We start from the raw sequence: 18,154 nt of genomic DNA, 5'->3' as shown, positions 1-18,154 counted from the left end.
AGGTAGCGAAAACGAAATTGAAGAAGAAACTGAAGCTATTGAGCCATATCGGTTTGAACCGTATGCAAGCGAAACCGACGAAAACGACACGGCAGTCAGCGACACGGGAGAAAGCGAGGACGAATTCGGCGATCGCCTTCTAACCAACGATTGGTATGTGTTTGTTTGGCATTAAAGGAAACTAACAACTATGAACTAGGTTTACAGCATATGAAATACATTTGGCAACAACATGCACTTTGAGAGTGCAGACAGCCCAATTTTCATCAATTAATATATTCTGTAGACATACCCTCATCCGCGCTCTTTTCCTGAAAGCTGATCTGTTCAGTTTTGGAGTTGATGTCAGCAGGCCAGGGAAGCTAGGGTCGATATTCTTCTCTTGATCATCTTCGGTGGCATAAGGGACGGTGTGACCCAAGACATCCAGGGGGTTTAGCTCGCTCGTCTGCGGGAACAAACTGCCGCCATTGCTTGCCGTGCTAGCGAGGTCCTTTGTCCCTGATTTGCTCACACACTCCGGCAGATTCAATGGGGGTCTGGCGGCAGATTTCTTTGACTTTATCGTTGGAAATGCATCTGCTTTGAGTGTCGCAGGATATCCACACATTCTTGCCATCTCTGTCATAGCATAGCTTTCGTCGGTAAAGTGTGCGGAACAAACGTCCAATTTCTTGCCACTTTTGCATCTTTGGGCCACTGGTGCAACTTGAATCCGTCCCTGTTCGTGTTGTTACACCCTCCGACAACACACCGACGAGGCATGATGTCTCCAAGGTACGGAAAACAGTCGAAAAAAACGGAAAATAACAGAGCTGATTTGACTCGGTGTTTGTGAAAATGGGGGATTGCTTCCCGTTGTGACGTCATCGCTCCGAGAGCGAATAATAGAAAGGCGTTTAATTCGCCAAAATTCACCCATTTAGAGTTCGGAAATCGGTTAAAAAAATATATGGTCTTTTTTCTGCAACATCAAGGTATATATTGACGCTTACATAGGTCTGGTGATAATGTTCCCCTTTAATCTGTAAGACAGCAAATGTTGACCGTTACTGATATTAAGGATTTTAGTATACATTTTCAGGCAAAAAGTGAGTCTAGTATGTCATGTCCAAGTCACAATGGAAACTTGGTCAGGAAAAATAGAATGATAAATCATTTACCTGGAATGGTTCGAAGAGGGCAGGCCATCTTTCCTTAAATTCTGCCACCCCAGGAGACTTAGCAACCACTTCCTGTCGTCTCCAATTGTATACGTTCTGGCCATCATATCATTGGTGCTCCTGGCACAGTCCTTTTACACAGGGGGCAGGTGAATGAAGGACTTACTTGAGGTGAGTTGAGGAATTTGACTTCTGGGTGGTATCTTGACAGATGAGAGCGAAAGGAAGTCCAGCATTTAAAGGAGCATGGGCAACCTACATGAATGCAAGGCAAGGCATGGCTGTGTCCAAAGGTCCCATGGTGCAGTCTGTAATGCTTTGAAAAATAACTCTTGGTTGGTACAACAGTGCTGCACAATTTACAGGTCCATCCCATCTGTCATTGTAGAGAGAGAGAGAAAAAAAGACAAGTTATGGTTCATGTCTAACTTCTTGGATATATAAGCCTGATGAGAGCCCTTTATATCTGTTTTTTTTTACACCCTAATATACTCAATTGCAGTGTTTCCTCTAGATTTTTCTGTAGCCGCAGTGGTCTAAGTTGGTAACCTAGCAACAGTCCGGGGGGCATGCCCCCACGGAAGAAAAATGTGAAAAATGACCCTTTAAATGGTGACTACTGGTGAGATTTTGGGGGGGGGAATGTTGAGATTGAGACTTACACAATGAGTGTTATTCTTACAAGAGTAGTGTGTGTAGGAGTGTGCATGGACAGCAGGTCTGAGGGGGCGTCAGATAGCTCTGTCAAGTGTACCTAGCTAGCTGCTAGCAACTTTTAATGCAAGCTAGTGAAGCAGCTTTAATGTAGGGCTGTGTCACGCCAAATTTTTTCCCCCTACAAAAACCTCCTCCCCCCCATTTACTTCCGGGGTCATTTCCTCTTACGTCATTGACAGCGATCGATGACACTTCGGCTTTGACTGCCCGTCGCTGGGAGGATACCGTATTTTCCGCACCATAAGGCGCACCTAAAAACCACAATTTTTCTCAAAAGCTGACAGTGCGCCTAATAACCCGGTGCGCTTTATTACGATTCATTTTCATAAAGTTTCGGTCTCGCAACTTCGGTAAACAGCCGCCATCTTTTTTCCCGGTAGAACAGGAAGCGCTTCTTCTTCTACGCAAGCAACCGCCAAGGAAAGCACCCGCCCCCATAGAACAGGAAGCGCTTCACCCGCCCCCATAGAACAGGAAGCGCTTCACCCGCCCCCGGAAGAAGAAGAAAAAACGCGCGGATATCACCGTACGTTTCATTTCCTGTTTACATCTGTAAAGACCACAAAATGGCTCCTGCTAAACGATCCGGTTCATAAAAAGACGCAATCTCTCCATCCGCACACGGATTACTACCGTATTTCACAGCAACTGAACCGCACTGTGGAACGGGAGCACGTACGGTGAATATTCGCTCCACAGGGAATGAGAAGTCATCCTTCACTGTGGTTCTAGCTTGCCATGCTAACTTCCACTCATGGTGATATTCAAAAGGAAGACCTTGCCAAAAGAGACCTTTCCAGCCGGCGTCATCATAAAAGCTAACTCGAAGGGATGGATGGATGAAGAAAAGATGAGCGAGTGGTTAAGGGAAGTTTACGCGAAGAGGCCGGGTGGCTTTTTTCACACAGCTCCGAAGGCGAACACACCTTCACTAAGACGGGCAGACAGCCTCGGACGACATACGCCAACATCTGCCAGTGGATCGTAAATGCTTGGGCAGATATTTCGGTCACAACTGTGGTCCGAGCTTTCCGGAAGGCAGGATTCACAGAACAACAGCGACACTGACTCCCGATGACTTCTACGAGACGGAACCGGCCATTTTGGATCCCACGCTTGCGCAATTTTTCAATTCGGACACCGAAGACGAAGAATTCGAAGGATTTACGAATGAAGAATAACTTCAGAAGGTGAGCGCTATGTTTATTTTGTGTGTTGTGACATTAACGTTCGAGCAATATTATGTTACTATTGCTCTACACCATTTTGAATTTTACTATGTTTGTGATTGCACATTTGCGTACATTTTGGGACAGAGTTGTTAGAACGCTGGTTTTCAATATATTATTAAAGTTTGACTGAACTATCTGACTGTTTTTTTGACATTCACTTTAGCGCAGCGTTTTTTTGACATTCACTTTAGCGCAGCGTAGGCGCGGCTTTTAGTCCGGGGCGGCTTATTGGTGGACAAAATTATGAAATATGTAATTCATAGAAGGTGCGGCTAATAATCCGGTGCGCCTTATAGTGCGGAAAATACGGTACTTGTTTTTTTTATTTTTTATAATATAGCGTTAACAAAACGTCTGTATTAATCGGACAAATTAACTTGAGGGTATTCCTGACTGCTCATTTGACGGAGAATTAATTTTTGATTCGTTTTCCACGGGTCAACACTACTTCAGGGTTAATTTTTCTTTCAGACGGATGGGTTTTAGGTTGATATTGTTGGCAAACACGATTTACTGAGATTCACTCTAACTTCGAGTAAGAACATACCTTTACTGTATGCGGCTGGTCCGTGGTAGCCCAGTATTGAGACGTGAGTAGGAGCAGTTTTTAGCAAATAATAAAAATAATTGCCAACAACCCCGATAATAACCCTGACATGACTTTGAATTCTCTACAATTATAAACTTTGCCCTCCGTGTCAAGTCACTTTCCGTAATGAGCCAATTATCAGTTGAGGTATAATTGAAGCTGCCTAATAATAAGTATATGCCCAATTGTTAGTCCATAATGTAAATAGCACTACACATATGTACCTCAGTGAAGTCAGGTGACCCGTGGTCAGACAAACGACAATATTTAGAGTAAAAACATAAAAATAAAGAAAAACCTTGGGTATTTCTTCAAGACTTTAAAATGAGGCAAAAAACTGCAATGTAAAATGATTTTTTATTGTTTACAAATGTTTTGTTCCAAACATTGTTAAAGTACAGACATTTAACAGTATTATATATTAATTAATATTTTTTGCACGTTACCACGAAGACAGAAGTTCCCAGCAGCGGCCCTAACACTCCGCCTGGAATTTTTCTAAGCCTGCTGGTGTTTGACATAAGTCCCCTGGGAAAGATAAAGACAAATGTCATTCAGGGACACCACCATTTTCAGGAGATTTGGATTCTATCGATCGCTGTCAATGACGTAAGAGGAAATGACGTAAGTAAGAGGAAATGACCCCAGGAGTTAAGAAGGTTTTTGTAGGGGGAATAAATTTGGCGTGACAGCTGCAACTAACGATTCATTTGATAATCGATTAATCTGTCGATTATTACTTCGATTAATCGATTAATAATCGGATAAAAGAGACAAACTACATTTCTATCCTTTCCGGTATTTTATTGAAACAAACCAGCATACTGGCACCATGTTCTGGACATTGGGGGTGCAGCATACAGCAATAATAACACAGAAATGTAACTCATCAGATCAGAACTGAATCAAATATTGTACACGTTTCTGTTGTGAATAATAAAGGATTCATTTTAGGCTGCCTCTGAATAATAGCATGAAATATTCCAGCACCTTCATAACGTTTAGTTATACTAAAGCAGGGGTGGGCAATTCATTTTTACCGGGGGCCGCATGAGCAACCCGAGCACTGCTGGAGGGCCACACCGACAATATTTCAATTAAATTTTGCTCAATTTTTGATATACCGTAAGATAAATAATAATAATAATACTTTCATTTAACCTAACTTATCTTTATACAAAAGCAAATGGCTTTTGATGGTTTTATTTTTTAACACTTTCTTACACAACACTTCCTGGTGTATATTACAATGCAAAAATGTCAAATTCTGTCACTTTATCCTGCATCCTCTTTGTTGTGAACGTAGCACACCTGTAAGGTGATTGGCGAAGAAGGAGGAAGCGTTGCTGTTGCTGGAAATGATGAGTGAGAATAGACGTGCGTGTGGAAAGAACGAGATAAGTTGAGCTCTGTTAGTATAGGTTGCTCAATAAAAGTTTAAAAAGAGCGTCAGACTTGGTGTGCACTTCTTCTGGACACTACAATTGGTGTCAGAAGTGGGATGAAATGCCTCCCAGTTCGCCTTGCCATCAAACCTGGGAGTCTTCATTGAGGGCGGAATTCCCCCATGCCAAGCAGCGCTGCCTCTTTCCTTCCACCCTCTCTCTCTTTCTCTTTCTTTGTGTGAATCCCGGACGTGAGCTCGTCGCAGACATCCCCTCCCGTTCAATCTTGACAAAGTCGCCAGGAAACATCGTGGCACGTACCTCCCGATGACGTAGCAGGCTGAGCACACAACTTTTACTTTTGACACCAATTGTAGCGTCCAGAAGAAGTGCACACCAAGTCTGACGCTCTTTTTAAACTTTTATTGAGCAACCTATACTAACACAGCTCAACTTATCTCGTTCCTTCCACACGCACGTCTATCCTCACTCCTCATTTCCGCAACTCAAGAACACAACATCAACTTCAGCAGGTCGTTACAATATATTCTTTAAACACAGCAACATGTGTACCACAAATTAAGCGTACGGCTTTACCTTTCATTTCTGTAAAGAAATACTTGGCAGTCCATGTCTTGTTGAAAACACGCCATTCGTCATCAACTTTTCTTTTTTTAGCGTCAAAATAAAAGCAGCACAGTTGCATTGCACGCACGACATAGATGTTTTTTTTTAAATTTATTTTGTAATTTGGGATTGCCGCTGTTCACATTCACTCACAATCACACACGCGCATACATCCGCACGGAAGTAATACAAATAACGCTTTTCAAAACAAAAGCAGCACCGTCGTATTGCACACTCGAGATAGATACTTTTTTAAATTTATTTTTGTAATTTATGATTGGCCTCACGCGGGCCGGACAGGGACTTACAAGGGGCCGGATGTGGCCCGCGGGCCGCAGAATGCCCAGGTCTGTACTAAAGCGTCACTCAAATCTAAATATATTTATATAGCTTTACATTGATCCATTATGAAACCAACCTGAGATATTTCTGGCCGTTACGTTTATTTCCAAATTGCTAACCTTGCGTTTTCTCTCTCAAAACGGAGTCAAATGTGCCGGAGACACATTATCAGCCCCGCGTTGCAACAAAGGCATAACGTTAACGTTACTCACAAAAAAGCTGAACTCATGAATGCTTGTTGCCACTATGGACTTAAAAAGTTACGTAGCGTGAGTTCTTCCCTTCATCCATGGCTCCAACATGTTTCCTTTTCAGCTGCTCCTGAAGCAATGTTGTACTTCCGTGCCATTTTGCAGGAAACGCTCTTCTTTGAAGTCTTTAAAGTGAAGTGTTCCCACACTTTTGACGACTTAGGTCGTACACTTTTCTCCATCGAAGCAATAACCTCAAGATGTTTCTCCGCTGAACTATCCGTACTGTTTTCCTGCGCCATTTTCGAATGTTCCAGCAAAGGAGACGTCGTCGTCACGTGAGCTGCACATGACACATCATTGGCTGGCTTACCTCCACCTCATGAGACGTAGCCTCAGCGCTGTTTTGTAGTTTTTGTACTTATTTTGATTATTGTTTCTCAGCTGTTTGTAAATGTTGCAGTTTATAAATAAAGGTTTATAAAACAAAAAAATAAAAATAAGCCTCTGCGCATGCGCATAGCATAGTTACAACAATCGATGACTAATTAATCGCCAACTATTTAAAACATCGATTAGTTGTTGCAGCCCTACTTTAATGTGGCTGCTTATAAACTGAAGAATAAAATATTAAACTACCACGCAAAGAAAACGCTAACTATAAACTGCACAGCTATAAACAATGTTTGGTTGAAGTTAATGAGCTGTTGGAGGTAAGAGCACATTCGAAATGGCGGTCGGCCGGAAAAGTAGCAAACTAAATATAACGTTGAAACATGCTTTTGAAAATGTATATATTTCAATCCTGGCAAATACTGACTTTTAACAATATCAATTGTTACTTACATGAGTTCTGTCAAGTGTTTTCCTTGGGCTCCGTGAAGAAACGTGTCTGGGCTTGTTCTTCCACAGCTGCATGCAGGTGGACGGGTCCTGACGTTTTAGGTCTGATTTAAACCTTTGAACTGAGTTTTGCTAAATCAATTTATGTTGGAAGTCCAATAAAATTAATTTTATCACATAAAAAATAAGTTACGAAAATATTCACACTTTTATATATATAAATAAATTGATTTATTGGAATAAATATACTTTAAAAAATAAAGTAAAAAGGACAATACCACTGAAAGAGTTTTTTCAGTGTACGTCACTTAAAACATTTGACTTCAAAATATTTTTCCGGGAAAATATTGGATATTTTGTGTTTGCCTTAAAAACAAAAGATTTTTGACTAAAAGGGCAAAACAAATAAAAAATGAAGAAGCTGTCACGTACTCGCATGGCTGCTCTAGTTGTGACCCCAAGATGCAGGAGACAGGAGGACGACGTGCAGGTGAGAGTCTTTTAATTCCCACAGGGAGCACAAGGAGGTGCAGCAGGGAAGTGCACAGAAGCATAAGCAGCATACAGCAAACCAGAGTAACCTTTAACAAAACAATCCTTAAGCCCTGACTGGAGGGCGAGGCAGGCATAAATAGAAGCCAGCTGGTTAGTTCAAGTTAAAGTAGCAATGATTGTCACACACACACACTAGGTGTGGTGAGATTATCCTCTGCATTTGACCCATCACCCTCACCCCATGACCAGGTGTGGCCAGGCTGCCAATCAGCGACAGGTGAGGAGGGAAAAGCGCTCAGGGAGACAAATAGGAAGTGGGACCAAAATAAGAGCGCTGACTAGGAGATAAACACAAACGCAAACAGACCATGTGACACCTGACGTGACAGGTGGTCACAGAAACGAGGGATGGATCTGAAGTTTATCGAGAGACTTAAGTGTTGAAAGTAAAAAAACAAATACATTTTTAACATTTTTATGCCATTTTTTTAATTGTCATTGCTCAAATTTGAATGAATCAATGATGTTATGAATTATTGACCTAGTTTAGATTGCAAATACGTTTAGTAAAAATTATTATTTAGTGGTTTTGACATAACAAAACAGGGTTTTGACAAAAAGGGCATAAAATATTAAAAAAAGAATATGATATGGACAGATAAACCTGAAACTGATCTAGGGATTAAAGTGTTGAATGAACAAATACAAGATAAATAAAAATGAGCTATTTCTACCATTGTTATGAGCGAGAGCCTTCCTGGTCGCCAAGAAAGCAGTGCGAGGCGAGTGGAGAACAAACGGATTTATTGACAGAGATGTGACACAATGTGATATTGATCATAAGCAGCGGCCATTCAAAGAAAGAAGAAATCCTCGTCATGATGTCAAGGCCATGAAACGTGAGCCCCGAATGATTTTCTAGCCACCAACGTTTGATGTTGAAAGTATTTTAACGGCCAAAGAAGAATAGATGGAATAGCGTGAGGAGCAGTGGGATGAAGAACAAAGCACATCTCCATGACGTCCCTCAGCGATGGAGACATCTCTCTGTGTTCCAGTGCACAAAGCATCCCGGAGGAAGAAGATGACTCAGCACATTCCCAACAGAAGCAAGTTGAACATCATCTTCACACAAGAACATTTGGAGGTGCAGACTTACTCAGCCTTCAGCCGCCACCCTCTCGGAGAGCTCCACGCCGCCGTGGCGAGCTGCGGGACAAACGCAAACGGTGAAGGAAGAACATCCAGAAGGTGCCTCGTCACTCACATCAGATCTTTGAGGTGTGACTTGGAAACATGAAGAAGCAGAGTGCTGCTCTTCTACTTCCTGACTAGGATACCTTCTTGATGAGTCAGCATACTTGAGGTCTCATTTGGCTGATCCTCATCATGAGGACTCATGTCAAACGTGAGATATGCCACACTTTGTATTGCGTGTGCTCACAGGAGGGTCTTTTATTGTGAAGGAGTCAGCTCAAGTTGGGATTTTCAGGCTAAACTTGTAACAAAGGTCCACATCAGACCTCCATGTGAGTGACGCTTCACCACGGCTTTGTTTCTTGCGGCTCAAAGAAAAGATGTTTTACTTACGAGCTGGATCGTACTGGGCTGAAATGAAAGTGAAACAAGGTGAAATGGACTTTTTCCTCACGTGTTTCTATGTGAGAGTGTGCGCTCTGTCTCTGTGGATCTTTGAGTGATTGGCTGGAAGGCAACTAAAACATGCAGCCCGGATGAAAGCATCAACTCACGGCCTGGACCGAGAAGAAGAAGAAGAAGAAGAAGAAGAAGAAGAAGACGGAGGACATTGGTGTCCCTCACCTTGTCTGTTTCTGTGACGCCTGACCATGACGATGATGATGGCCGCCAGGACGGCCGCCACAGCGACGACCGCCGCCGTGGCAGCGAGGGCGACGCTCCAGTTGTCTGTGGAGAGCAAAAAAGCACAAGTGGAGTGACAAAGCATGAAGAGGAAACCTTCATGACTACTTTGCATGCAGACGTCAAGCGTTGTCATGGTGACATGGATCAATAATGGTGACAGGTGGACTTGTGATGGGAAACATCTCCAACTAAATGTGTCTTTCTCACCTTCATGGCTTGCGTTGCTCAGGATGCTTCTTCTCTCCAACTTGGTGACCAGGTCCTCCTTGACGCCAGACAGCTGGAACACACATTCGTACTTGCCCTCCACCTCGGCCGTCACCTCCACTTTCAGCTCCACCGACATCTGGAAGGTTCCGTCGTGGTTGGGGAGCAGCTCTCCGTGCTCCACGTCCTCGAAGATCTGCTCGCCGTCTTTCCTCCAAAACAGGTCGGCAAAGTCGGGGTAGAAACCTGTCGCCATGCAGGTGACTGGAGAGGATGGCGTCTTCTGGAGGAGGAACACCTCTGGAAGCTCTGCACAGGAAGTGATGTCACGTGTGAACAGCAGACAACGTGGGGAGAAGGTGTGGATGGAGGTAAAGATGGAGAGAAGGTGTGGATGGAGGTAAAGATGGAGAGAAGGTGTGGATGAAGGTGAAGATGGAGAGAAGGTGTGGATGAAGGTAAAGATGGAGATAAGGTGTGGATGGAGGTAAAGACGGAGAGAAGGTGTGGATGAAGGTAAAGATGGAGATAAGGTGTGGATGGAGGTAAAGACGGAGAGAAGGTGTGGATGGAGGTAAAGATGGAGAGAAGGTGTGGATGAAGGTAAAGATGGAGATAAGGTGTGGATGGAGGTAAAGACGGAGAGAAAGTGTGGATGGAGGTAAAGATGGAGAGACGGTGTGGATGGAGGTAAAGATGGAGAGAAGTTGTGGATGGAGGTAAAGATGGAGAGAAGGTGTGGATGGAGGTAAAGATGGAGAGAAGGTGTGGATGGAGGTAAAGATGGAGAGAAGATGTGGATGGAGGTAAAGATGGAGAGAAGTTGTGGATGGAGGTAAAGATGGAGAGAAGGTGTGGATGGAGGTAAAGATGGAGAGAAGATGTGGATGGAGGTAAAGATGGAGAGAAGGTGTGGATGAAGGTAAAGATGGAGAGGAGGGGTGGTTAGAGGTAAAGATGGAGAGAAGGTGTGGATGGAGGCAAAGATGGGGAGAAGGTGTGGATGGAGGCAAAGTTGGAGAGAAGGTGTGGATGGAGGTAAAGATGGAGAGAAGGTGTGGATGGAGGCAAAGTTGGAGAGAAGGTGTGGATGGAGGTAAAGATGGAGATAAGGTGTGGATGGAGGTAAAGATGGAGAAGAGGGGTGGATGGAGGTAAAGATGGAAAGGAGGGGTGGATGGAGGTAAAGAAGGAGAGAAGGTGTGGATGGAAGTAAAGATGGAGAGAAGATGAGAACGGAGGTTAAGATGGAGAGAAGGTGTGGATGGAGGTAAAGATGGAGAGAAGGTGTGGATGGAGGTAAAGATGGAGACAAGGTGTGGATGGAGGTAAAGATGGAGAGAAGGTGTGGATGGAGGTAAAGATGGAGAGAAGATGTGGATGGAGGTAAAGATGGAGAGAAGGTGTGGATGGAGGTAAAGATGGAGAGAAGGTGTGGATGAAAGTAAAGATGGAGAGAAGATGAGAACGGAGGTAAAGATGGAGAGAAGGTGTGGATGGAGGTAAAGATGGAAAGAAGGGGTGGATGGAGGTAAAGATGGAGAGAAGATGATAATGGAGGTTAAGATAGAGAGAAGGTGTGGATAGAAGTAAAGATGGAGAGGACGGGTGGATGGAGGTAAAGATGGAGAGAAGGTGTGGATGGAGGTAAAGATGGAGAGAAGGTGTGGATGGAGGTAAAGATGGAAAGAAGGGGTGGATGGAGGTAAAGATGGAGAGAAGGTGTGAATGGAGGTAAAGATGGAGAGAAGGTGTGGATGGAAGTAAAGATGGAGAGAAGATGAGAACGGAGGTAAAGATGGAGAGAAGGTGTGGATGGAGGTAAAGATGGAAAGAAGGGGTGGATGGAGGTAAAGATGGAGAGAAGATGATAATGGAGGTTAAGATAGAGAGAAGGTGTGGATAGAAGTAAAGATGGAGAGAAGGTGTGGATGGAGGTAAAGATGGAGAGAAGGTGTGGATGGAGGTAAAGATGGAGAGAAGGTGTGAATGGAGGTAAAGATGGAGAGAAGGTGTGGATGGAAGTAAAGATGGAGAGAAGATGAGAACGGAGGTAAAGATGGAGAGAAGGTGTGGATGGAGGTAAAGATGGAAAGAAGGGGTGGATGGAGGTAAAGATGGAGAGAAGATGATAATGGAGGTTAAGATAGAGAGAAGGTGTGGATAGAAGTAAAGATGGAGAGGACGGGTGGATGGAGGTAAAGATGGAGAGAAGGTGTGGATGGAGGTAAAGATGGAGAGAAGGTGTGGATGGAGGTAAAGATGGAGAGAAGGCGTGGATGGAGGTAAAGATGGAGAGAAGGTGTGGATGGAAGTAAAGATGGAGAGAAGATGAGAACGGAGGTAAAGATGGAGAGAAGGTGTGGATGGAGGTAAAGATGGAAAGAAGGGGTGGATGGAGGTAAAGATGGAGAGAAGATGATAATGGAGGTCAAGATAGAGAGAAGGTGTGGATAGAAGTAAAGATGGAGAGGACGGGTGGATGGAGGTAAAGATGGAGAGAAGGTGTGGATGGAGGTAAAGATGGAGAGAAGGTGTGGATGGAGGTAAAGATGGAGAGAAGGTGTGGATGGAGGTAAAGATGGAGAGAAGGTGTGGATGGAGGTAAAGATGGAGAGAAGGTGTAGATGGAGGTAAAGATGGAGAGAAGATGAGAACGGAGGTAAAGATGGAGAGAAGGTGTGGATGGAGGTAAAGATGGAGAGAAGGTGTGGATGGAGATACAGATGGAGAGAAGGTGTAGATGGAGGTAAAGATGGAGAGAAGATGAGAACGGAGGTAAAGATGGAGAGAAAGTGTAGATGGAGGTAAAGATGGAAAGAAGGTGTGGATGGAGGTAAAGATCGAAAGAAGGGGTGGATGGAGGTAAAGATGGAGAGAAGATGATAATGGAGGTTAAGATAGAGAGAAGGTGTGGATAGAAGTAAAGATGGAGAGGACGGGTGGATGGAGGTAAAGATGGAGAGAAGGTGTGGATGGAGGTAAAGATGGAGAGAAGGTGTGGATGGAGGTAAAGATGGAGAGAAGGTGTGGATGGAGGTAAAGATGGAGAGAAGGTGTGGATGGAGGTAAAGATGGAGAGAAGGTGTGGATGGAGGTAAAGATCGAGAGAAGATGTGGATGGAGGTAAAGATGGAGAGAAGGTGTGGATGGAGGTAAAGATGGAGAGAAGGTGTGGATGGAGGTAAAGATGGAGAGAATGTGTGGATGGAGGTAAAGATGGAGAGAAGGTGTAGATGCACGTAAAGATGAAGAGAAGGTGTGGATGGAGGTAAAGATAGGGAGAAGGTGTGGATGGAGGTAAAGATGGAGAGAAGGTGTGGATGGATGTAAAGATGAAGAGAAGGTGTGGATGGAGGTAAAGATGGAGAGAAGATGTGGATGGAGGTAAAGATGGAGAGAAGGTGTGGAAGGAAGTAAAGATGGAGAGAAGGTGTGGATGGAGGTAAAGATGGAGAGGAGGGGTGGATGGAGGTAAAGATGGAGAGACGGTGTGGATGGAGGTAAAGATGAAGAGAAGGTGTGGATGGAGGTAAAGATGGAGAGAAGGTGTGGATGGAGGTAAAGATGGAGAGAAGGTGTGGATGGAGGTAAAGATGGAGAGAAGGTGTGGATGGAGGTAAAGATGGAGAGAAGGTGTGGATGGAGGTAAAGATGGAGAGAAGGTGTGGATGGAGGTAAAGATGGAGAGAAGGTGTAGATGGAGGTAAAGATGGAGAGAAGGTGTGGATGGAGGTAAAGATGGAGATAAAGTGTGGATGGAGGTAAAGATGGAGAGAAGGTGTGGATGGAGGTAAAGATGGAGATAAAGTGTGGATGGAGGTAAAGATGGAGAGAAGGTGTGGATGGAGGTAAAGATGGAGAGAAGGTGTGGATGGAGGTAAAGATGGAGAGAAGGTGTGGATGGAGGTAAAGATAGAGAGAAGGTGTGGATGGAGGTAAAGATGGAGAGGAGGGGTGGATGGAGGTAAAGATGGAGAGAAGGTGTGGATGGAGGTAAAGATGGGGAGAAGGTGTGGATGGAGGTAAAGATGGAGAGGAGGGGTGGATGGAGGTAAAGATGGAGAGAAGGTGTGGATGGAGGTAAAGATGGAGAGACGGTGTGGATGGAAGTAAAGATGGAGAGAAGGTGTGGATGGAGGTAAAGATGGAGAGAAGGTGTGGATGGAGGTAAAGATGGAGAGAAGGTGTGGATGGAGGTAAAGATGGAGAGACGGTGTGGATGGAGGTAAAGGTGGAGAGAAGGTGTGGATGGAGGTAAAGATGGAGAGAAGGTGTGGATGGAGGTAAAGATGGAGAGACGGTGTGGATGGAGGTAAAGATGGAGATAAGGTGTGGGTGGAGGTAAAGATGGAGAGAAGGTGTGGATGGAGGTAAAGATGGAGATAAGGTGTGTATGGAGGTAAAGATGGAGAGAAGGTGTGGATGGAGGTAAAGATGGAGAGAAGGTGTGGATGGAGGTAAAGATGGAGAGAAGGTGTGGATGGAGGTAAAGATGGAGAGACGGTGTGGATGGAGGTAAAGATGGAGAGAAGGTGTGGATAGAAGTAAAGATGGAGAGAAGGTGTGGATGGAGGTAAAGATGGAGAGAAGGTGTGGATGGAAGTAAATATGGAGAGAAGGTGTGGATGGAAGTAAAGATAGAGAGAAGGTGTGGATGGAGGTAAAGATGGACAGGAGGAGTGGAAGGAAGTAAAGATAGAGAGAAGGTGTGGATGGAGGTAAAGATGGAGAGAAGGTGTGGATGGAGGTAAAGATGGAGAGGAGTGGATGGAAGTAAAGATAGAGAGAAGGTGTGGATGGAGGTAAAGATGGAGAGAAGGTGTGGATGGAGGTAAAGATGGAGAGAAGGTGTGGATGGAGGTAAAGATGAAGAGAAGATGAGAACGGAGGTTAAGATAGAGAGAAGGTGTGGATGGAGGTAAAGATGGAGAGAAGGTGAGAGAAAGAGAAAAGAGTATAAAGAGACAGAGTGTAATGTCAGTAATGTTCCTATAGGGGGAGTGCTAACATGTTAAAAGGTGAAAGTACAAGGTGTGCTTCTACCTGTTCTCATTAGGACCTTCTTCCCATTCTTCACATGCTTCTTCAAGTAAGAAGGACAATCCTCAGTGTAATAATACTTCTGGTGGTCTAGTAGAAATATGTTCTGGTCCCACTTGAGTTTGTCAGGGAAAGCTTGTGGTTTTGCTGCAGTAAATGTCCATGTCTTCATGTCCAACGATATGTAATCTTCTCCATCATAACCGTGCTGATCCCAACCTTTAACCTCATCAGTCTCATCATTCCATTCACATCCATACATCCACTGGACAATGTGAACACCTGAGACACACAAAGTGTTGTCAAGCAGTCACACACACACACACACACACACACACACACACACACACACACACACACACACATACACACACACACGCACACACACAAACACACTCACACACACACACAAACACAAACACACGCACACACACACAAACACACTCACACACACACACACACACACACACACAAACACACACACAAACACACGCACACACACACAAACACACACACACATACAAACACACGTACACACCCACACACACACAAACACACATACACACAAACACACACACAAACACAAACACACGCACACACACACCAACACACTCACACACACACATACACATATACAAACACACACAAACACACACAAACACACACACATACAAACACACGCACACAAACACAAACACACACACACAAACACACACACATACAAACACACACACATACACACACAAATACAAACACACACACAAACACAAACACACACACAAACACACACACACACACACACACACACACACACTCACAAACACACACACACACAAACACATGCACAAACACAAACACACACACACAAACACACACACACAAACACACGCACAAACACGCAAACACACACACACAAACACACACACACACACACACACACATACACAAACACACACACACACAAACATACACAAACAAACACACAAACACACACACACACATACACACTCTCACACACACACAAACACACACACAGAAACACACACACAAACAAACACACACACACAAACAAACACACACACACAAACACAAACACACACACACAAACACACACACAAACACACGCACACAAACACAAACAAACACATACACACACACACACACACACACACACACACACACACACACACACACACACACACACACACACGCACACACACAGTATTTGTGTAGGTTATTATGGGATGGACAGAGACAAGGTATATCAGTGCAGTAATGTGTGTTTTACTACAGTATAACAAGAGTACATCAAATATATTGAAGTAGTAGAAAGTTCAACATAAACAAACCTCCAGTTTGGTTGAAACGCTTCTTACGAACTTCAAGGTTGTGTTTGGCAATTAACTCATTACGAACACTGATCTCTGTTTGTCTCTGCCAGTATTTTGGATCCTCTGCTGTGATTTTGTTCATCCAGTCCTGTTTGGATTCTGCTTTCCTGATGTTGCTGTCATAGTAACTAATCTCAACTCCATCAACATAACCAACAATCACAACCTCTGGGAAGTTTGGAACTTGAGAGGACGCAGTGGTGAAATACTGCAGCGTGTGAATCACTGAAAGAAGAACACAACAACAAGATGACTTTTTATTATTTAGTTTCATGTTCAACAATCTTGCACTGTGAATATTTGAGCTCATTCAGTCTTCAGTGGGGTCTTAAAGTCAACATCAAACACTGCTAGATATCACAGTCAAGACTCACATGGTGTTCTATGACAAGTACAACACATGAATAATATATTTTATTATTGGACATCTGTTGACACTTTGAACATTTTGAAAATAAACATATCTTTTCTCCAATGGAGGCTGAATATGAACACAAGCTGTTCTGCCCATTTGATGTCGACTCTTACTGACACCTTGTGGCGGGATGATGTTACTACACTTGATTACTTTCTGACACTTCCGTGGTTGAAGATTTCAGGAAGTCAGTGTTCCTTCTTACAAGCCTTGGAAAAATAAGTCTTTCAACAAGAAAAAACTGAAGCGAAAACAAATCAAGGATTTCTATGCTTCTGGAACTTTCTTGGAACACTTTGAATATTTTGTTAAATGATAAAGAAAAAAGGAAAACAATAAAATATGTTTAAAAAGAACCAGAATTAAGTAATAAAGGGCTGGAATAATATAAGAATGAATATAATTAATAAGTAATAGAAACTCTCAGAAGTCAAATAAGTGAAGGCACAAAGAGGATTGATGAATAATCATTTATAAAGTTATAAAAAGGACTTACCAGGCGTCACGCTGTGCATTTGCACGACCAGAAGAACGAATAAAAACAAGTTCATGATGTCAGCACGAAACAAAAAGATGTTTGTCACTTTTAATCCCGCAGAGAAAGACAAAAGTGACGAACACTCGCTTGACTCGCAAACAGGACAAATGAAGCAGGAAATGTCGAGGCTCTTTTAATAATGCTCCACTTGAGCCAATGAGGAGTCAGCATTCCATTGCGCGTCACTGTTACCAGGGAAGACCAAACGCTATTGTGAGGAGAAAAGTGGCAGCAGTCAACTAACAAGAAGTCTTCTACTGGACTCACTAGAGAGCGCCCCTTGTGGCCACGTCAGGTAAATGCTTGTGTGGCTCTTCTGGGAAATCACGTGACTTGACAAACAAAAGGTGTGTCAAGTTTGCCGCCAAACTTGGAAAGAAAAGAAAGAAAGAGGAATGAAGGTGAGATTTAGAGTTGAAAGTAATGACATCCAATCAGTGATGGTATTGTAGTCCTCTCAAGAAAGCATCAATACAAATAATGATTGATAGACATAAAGTGGCTACTTCTTTTTATTTCCTCCATTATGTCTCCCAAGCGTGAGGCGTCCCTGGTGGGGTAACGGGACACGCTTCGGCCTCGCATGGGTTGGATTCCCGGCCAGGGTTGCATCAGGAAGTTTCATCCTGAGTAAAAAGTCAGCAGAAAGCATTCATGCCATTGACTGGCTGTGGCCAAAGTGCTGAACGTGGGGGAAAAGTGTGAGGCAGACGCTTCTGCTGGCACAATATCAAAGAAAGTGAAAGTGAAATTAGACACGGTGAAGCCAAACATTGACTGCATGCTTGTTTCTAAACGCAGCGACCGTCACGAAAGATAAAGATGGTTTCTTATGACAAATAAATCATTTTTATTATGTTTTGACTTTTATTTTGTCGTAGCTGTCAAAAGTGAACACACTTATCCACATAGGTGAGTAGTAACCAGTTACATTTACTTAGATAAGAAACACAACTTTTACTTTGCTATATAACATTGTTACATTTATTGATATCATAGTTATTTATCATCTATTTAATATTGCTTGTCAAGGCCCTTGCTGGGAATTGTGGTCCCTCTGAAAGAGTATCTTTGTGGGCCCCTCTACCCCAT

The 18,154-nt window shown here is 43.5% G+C and overlaps 2 protein-coding genes across 2 annotated transcripts in view; both read right to left on the bottom strand.

The window, feature by feature from the left end:
• LOC133609869 (retinal-specific phospholipid-transporting ATPase ABCA4-like) overlaps window positions 1–18,154 on the bottom strand; it is a 600,088-nt gene that overhangs the window by 129,777 nt on the left and 452,157 nt on the right. The gene's annotated exons all lie outside the window — the stretch shown is intronic.
• LOC133609870 (class I histocompatibility antigen, F10 alpha chain-like) lies at window positions 8,744–17,039 on the bottom strand. The gene is made up of 4 exons (XM_072913558.1): window positions 17,021–17,039; window positions 14,722–15,000; window positions 9,676–9,984; window positions 8,744–8,793 (listed from the first exon to the last, which is right to left on the bottom strand). The coding sequence occupies exons 1-4, from the start codon at window positions 17,037–17,039 to the stop codon at window positions 8,744–8,746; spliced, it is 657 nt and encodes a 218-aa protein (XP_072769659.1).

This window comes from Nerophis lumbriciformis, linkage group LG07 (assembly GCF_033978685.3).
Source record: "Nerophis lumbriciformis linkage group LG07, RoL_Nlum_v2.1, whole genome shotgun sequence".
In the NCBI taxonomy this organism is placed as follows: Eukaryota; Metazoa; Chordata; class Actinopteri; order Syngnathiformes; family Syngnathidae; genus Nerophis; species Nerophis lumbriciformis.
Note: the sequence above shows the minus strand (reverse complement) of the source record. Positions and strands in the feature narration are given on the sequence as shown.

What these genes read in the sequence shown, in the direction of transcription:
- LOC133609870 (XM_072913558.1), bottom strand. An exon ending in GAAGGTCCTAATGAGAACAG is followed by an intron (nt 9,985 to 14,721) that starts GTAGAAGCACAC and finishes CTTCCTGTGCAG; the next exon opens with AGCTTCCAGAGGTGTTCCTC. An exon ending in GAGCAACGCAAGCCATGAAG is followed by an intron (nt 8,794 to 9,675) that starts GTGAGAAAGACA and finishes TTTGTCCCGCAG; the next exon opens with CTCGCCACGGCGGCGTGGAG.